Raw genomic sequence first — 5,000 nt, 5'->3', positions numbered from 1 at the left:
GCCGCATCCCGGGCATAGACACCCCCGGGGGGCTCGGAGACATGGGCGACACTGAGCCCGTGGAGCCCCCCACGCCAGAGGGCTCGCCCATCACCAAGAGGAAGGCGGTGAGGACGCCCGCCTGCCAGTTGGGGGGCTCTGACTGTGTGTGTGTGTGTGTGTGTGTGTGTGTGAGTGGGTGTGTGTATGAGTGTGTGTGTGTGGGTGTGTGTGTGTGTGTGTCTGTGTGTGTGTACGCGCGTGTGTGTGTGTGTACGAGAGTGTGTGTGTGTGTGTGGCTGTGTGTCCATTCTGTCTGTGTGTGTGTGAGTGTGTGTGTGTGAGTGGGTGTGTGTATGAGTGTGTGTGTGTGGGTGTGTGTGTGTGTGTGTGTGTCTGTGTGTATGTGTGTACGCGCGTGTGTGTGTGTGTACGAGAGTGTGTGTGTGTGTGTGTGTGTGTGTGTGTGTGTGTGTGTGTGTGTGTGTGTGTTTGTCTTTCTGAGTGTGCAGTGTGTGAGTTAGTGTGAGTTAGTGTGTGCATGTGGGAGTTAATGTGTGCAAGTGTGAGTTAGTGTGAGTTAGTGTGTGCATGTGTGAGTTAGTGTGTGTAAGTCTCTCTACTTTTGAGTTATTGATTTAAATTGGACTTCCCTATTATCTTAATTTGGTGTTGGAATGTCATTCATCTTCTCCTCTGGCATCTGATTGGTAGGGATCAGGAGAGGAGGCGGGACCTGAGCAGCAGCCCCCTGCCGTAGAGGAGCCGCCCCCTGAGCCAGAGAAAGCTGAGTGAGTTAGGCCACTCCCCCTCATTACACTAATTACATATTCCGACCCCTCCCACTAACCACATCTGTCCCCTCCCCCCAGCACTGAGAATGGGGAGAAGGCTCAGAAGGAGGCGGACGCTAAGGCCCAGGAGGAGAAGAAGGAGGAGGAGCCAAAGGTGGAGAAGGCGGCCAAGGCCAAGAAGGAGGCACCGGCAAGCAAGCACAGAGGCTTCGACCTCTGGACCGAGCTGGACGTGCAGAGGAGCAAATTTATGGTGGGTCACTCCAGCTGGGGTGACATCAACATGGACGCCTCAGCAGCTTTGGCATATAACTTTAAACAAACCCAACAGAGCTCAGCTGTGTAAAACACTAATACTCCATACCTGTAGGGGGAGTAGAACTCAGCTGTGTAAAACACTAATACTCCATACCTGTAGGGGGCGCCCAGTAGCAAAAAAAATAAAAAGCATTGGGAAAAAAAACACAGAGCTAATGCCAAGGACTGGTAACCAAGGGAATGATGCACAAAGGAATCTTTGAAGATACAATAACACAAGGCATGAGTAGCAGGAACATGTATGATAATAAATCAAGCATATATATATGCCATTATGCTCTAGTAAGGTATGTTGACCTTGAGGTCCATGCCATAGTGACCGTGTGGGTGAGTGTGTGACCATTCCTCTCTGTTCTCTACAGAATTACCTCTCCCGGAACTTCTACAACCTGCGCTTCCTGGCTCTCTTCATCTCCTTCGCTCTCAACTTCATTCTGCTCTTCTACAAGGTCACTTTCAGAGTGTCTTTCTCTATGTGTGTGTGTGTGTGTGTGTGTGTGTGTGTGTGTGTGTGTGTGTGTGTGTGTGTGTGTGTGTGTGTGTGTATGTGTGTGTGTGTCAACCTCTCCTCCACCCTTTTTTTTGGACGAACTGTATCTTCAGCAAATCTGTAAATCTTCTGGAAATCTGTAAAACAAACTGTGTTTCACCTGTGTGTGTGTGTGTGTGTGTGTGTGTGTGTGTGTGTGTGCAGGTGTCAGACACGCCTCCATATGAAGACGACGATGTGGAGGGCTCCGGCGTGTTCGAGGGTTCGGGGCTGTTTGAGGGGTCCGGCATGTTTGAGGGGTCAGGCCTGTTTGAAGGGTCAGGCCTGTTCGAGGGCTCTGGTGAGGAGATGGAGGGCTCTGGTCTTGGAGGGGACGAGGAGGACGAGGAGGAGGGACCAGTCTACTTCTTCCTGGAGGAGAGCACGGGCTACATGCAGCCCAGCATGACCTTCCTGGCCACCGTACACACCATCATCTCCTTCCTGTGCATCATCGGATACAACTGCCTCAAGGTCAGGCTCAACATACAACTGTTTCAAGGTCACGCTCAACAACAGCCATTACACTGATACAACTGCCTCAAGTTCACACACAACAACAGCCATTACACTGATACAACTGCCTCAAGTTCACACACAACAACAGCCATTACACTGATACAACTGCCTCAAGGTTGCGCTCAACAACAGCCGTTACACTGATACAACTGGGCTGTTATATAATGAGCTACAAAGCAGTTATAACTGGCCTATAGCAGGCTGTAAGACTGACACAACAAGGATACAATACAAGGATACAAGGAAGTTTATTGTCACATGCATATAGTTACTGGATGTAAGAAATGCAGTGAAATTATGTCTGGTGTCAGCCTATTTGTGTATTAATGGGGGGGGGGGGGGGGGGGTAAGAGAAGTAGAAGAGGGGTTTAGTAGTTTAAGTGGCAAGGGCTGCATAAGAAAGGTGGGGGAGGATTGGGATTGGGGGGGGGGGGGGGGGGGGCACCAACAAGGAGCACCCTAGAGCAACAGGGGCAAGGAAAAAAAAAAAACTCCCTTACCAAGGAAGAAACCTTGGGCAGATCCACGGCTCAAGGGGCTAACCCAACTGCCAGGGGTCTTGGTGTGTGTGTTGGGGGGATGACAGGGGAGATGGGATAGTGTGCTGTGTATGTGGGGAGAGGGCAGTGTGCAATATGTGTGTTGGAGAAGCTTCCTCATGAGACAATGTGCTGTGGATTGGGGGGGGGTCAGTGTGCTGTAAGTATGTTGGGGATGTGTGTTGGAGAAGCTTCCTGATGAAATAATGTGCTGTGTATGTAGGGGAGAGGGGGGGGGGGGGGGGGGGCAGTGTACTGCAAGTATGGTGAAGGGACTTACTATTGCAAGCAGAATACTGTATGTATGATGCATGTGAGTGATGACAGTGAAGATGTGTGTGTGGGCAGGAGGGGAGTGGAGCAGTGACTGTGTGTGTGTGTGTGTGTGGGTAGGTGGGGGCAGTGTGCTGTAAGTATGTAGAGTATGTGTGTTGGAGAAGATCCTGAAGACAATGTGCTGTGTATGTAGGGAGGGGGGGGGGGGGGGGGCAGTGTGCAGCAAGTAGAGGAGGCTTACTGTAGCAAGCAGTGTGCTGTATGTATGTGAGGTGATGACAGTGATGATGTAAGTGTGTGTGTTTTTTGTGTGTGTGATGGGGGTGGGGGGGGGTGGGGGGCAGAAAGGCTAGGCAATCAAGGACATGGGTAGATAGATGGAGGAGAAATCAAAATAATAATAATAAAAAGTTCTTTGGAGATGTGCAAAAGTTGGAGAAAGTCAGATATGTGTGTGTGTGTGTGTGTCTTGATGTCAGCGGTAGGAATAATCTATTGTTAGGATGAGAAGAGTCCTTCAGAATCTTTTGGGCTCTTAGGAGTACTCTCTGGAATAGATATCTGTGCCATAAATAACCTGTAACATAAATAACTGGCTACACCACTAAACTGTTACACTGTTATAATTGTGTTATAACCTATCTCTCAGTAACTGTTATAACTGTGTTATAACCCATCTCTAAATAACAGTGATGGCTCTATAAAACTGTGCTGTAATAGTGTTATACTGTTATAACTGTGTTATAACTCATCTTTGAGGTAACTGTTATAACCGTGTTATAACCTATCTCTGAGTTACAGTGATAGTTTAGAACACTGTTATTACGCTACCACTGAGCTTTTCAATACAAGTTCCAAAAGTGCATTTCTAAAATGTTTCTCTGTGTGTGTGCGCGCGTCTGAACGTGTGTGTGTGTGTGTGTGTGTGTGTGTGTGTGTGTGTGTGTGTGTGTGTGTCTGAACGTGTGTGTGTGTGTGTGTGTGTGTGTGTGTGTAGATCCCTCTGGTGATTTTTAAGCGGGAGAAGGAGCTAGCGAGAAAGCTCGAGTTTGACGGCCTCTACATCACAGAGCAGCCAGAGGATGATGACATCAAAGGCCAGTGGGACCGACTGGTGCTCAACACTCCGTAAGGCACACACACACACACACACACACACACACGCTCCTAATACAGTGGGACCGACTGGTGCTCAACACTCCGTAAGGCACACACACACACACACACACACACACGCTCCTAATACAGTGGGACCGACTGGTGCTCAACACTCCGTAAGGCACACACACACACACACACACACACACACACACACACACACACACACACACACGCTCCTAATACAGTGGGACCGACTGGTGCTCAACACTCCGTAAGGCACACACACACACACACACACACACACACACACACACACACACACACACACACACACATGCTCCTAATACATGTCCTGATGAAGTTCATGAGTCATTGTTCTGACATCCACAGGTCTTTCCCCAAGAACTACTGGGACAAGTTTGTCAAACGGAAGGTACTGTTTCTATTGAGCAGGAGTGTGTGTGTGTGTGTGTGTGTGTGTGTGTGTGTAGATGATGGATAACTACAGAGACATCTATGGCTGTAATGATGATGGTGTGTGTGTGTGTGTGTGTGTGTGTGTGTTTGTGTGTGTGTGTGTGTGTAGATGATGGATAACTACAGAGACATCTATGGCTGTAATGATGATGGTGTGTGTGTGTGTGTGTGTGTGTGTGTGTGTGTGTGTGTGTGCAGATGCTGGGTAACTACAGAAACATCTATGGCTGTAATGATAATGGTGTGTGTGTGTGTGTGTGTGCAGGTGCTGGATAAGTACGGGGACATTTACGGCCGTGAGCGCATTGCAGAGCTGCTGGGGATGGACCTGGCCTCTCTGGACGTCAGCAAGCAGCAGAATCAGGACAAGAAGGCCGAGGAACCCGACACCTCCATGTTCACCTGGTACACACCTGCTCACAACACACCTCTATGCATAGACACACCTGTCTCATTATAACACACCTG

At 49.1% G+C, this 5,000-nt stretch overlaps 1 protein-coding gene across 5 annotated transcripts in view; it reads left to right on the top strand.

Annotated features, from left to right (window-relative positions):
- Positions 1 to 5,000, top strand: part of ryr1a (ryanodine receptor 1a (skeletal)) — a 110,830-nt gene that overhangs the window by 100,117 nt on the left and 5,713 nt on the right. For all 5 annotated transcript variants that reach the window (XM_042092435.1, XM_042092434.1, XM_042092433.1 and 2 more), the window contains 8 exons: positions 1 to 107; positions 694 to 770; positions 852 to 1,026; positions 1,454 to 1,540; positions 1,786 to 2,094; positions 3,952 to 4,082; positions 4,446 to 4,488; positions 4,798 to 4,937. The exon at positions 1 to 107 is cut by the window's left edge and continues 1,185 nt beyond it. In XM_042092435.1, the coding sequence (XP_041948369.1) occupies positions 1 to 107; positions 694 to 770; positions 852 to 1,026; positions 1,454 to 1,540; positions 1,786 to 2,094; positions 3,952 to 4,082; positions 4,446 to 4,488; positions 4,798 to 4,937 (1,069 nt within the window). The remainder of the gene's footprint in view (positions 108 to 693; positions 771 to 851; positions 1,027 to 1,453; positions 1,541 to 1,785; positions 2,095 to 3,951; positions 4,083 to 4,445; positions 4,489 to 4,797; positions 4,938 to 5,000) is intronic.

The sequence above is a fragment of the Alosa sapidissima genome, chromosome 5, assembly GCF_018492685.1.
Source record: "Alosa sapidissima isolate fAloSap1 chromosome 5, fAloSap1.pri, whole genome shotgun sequence".
Taxonomy (NCBI): domain Eukaryota; kingdom Metazoa; phylum Chordata; class Actinopteri; order Clupeiformes; family Clupeidae; genus Alosa; species Alosa sapidissima.
The sequence above is the reverse complement of the archived record's forward strand: the minus strand, read 5'-3'. Positions and strand labels throughout refer to the sequence as shown.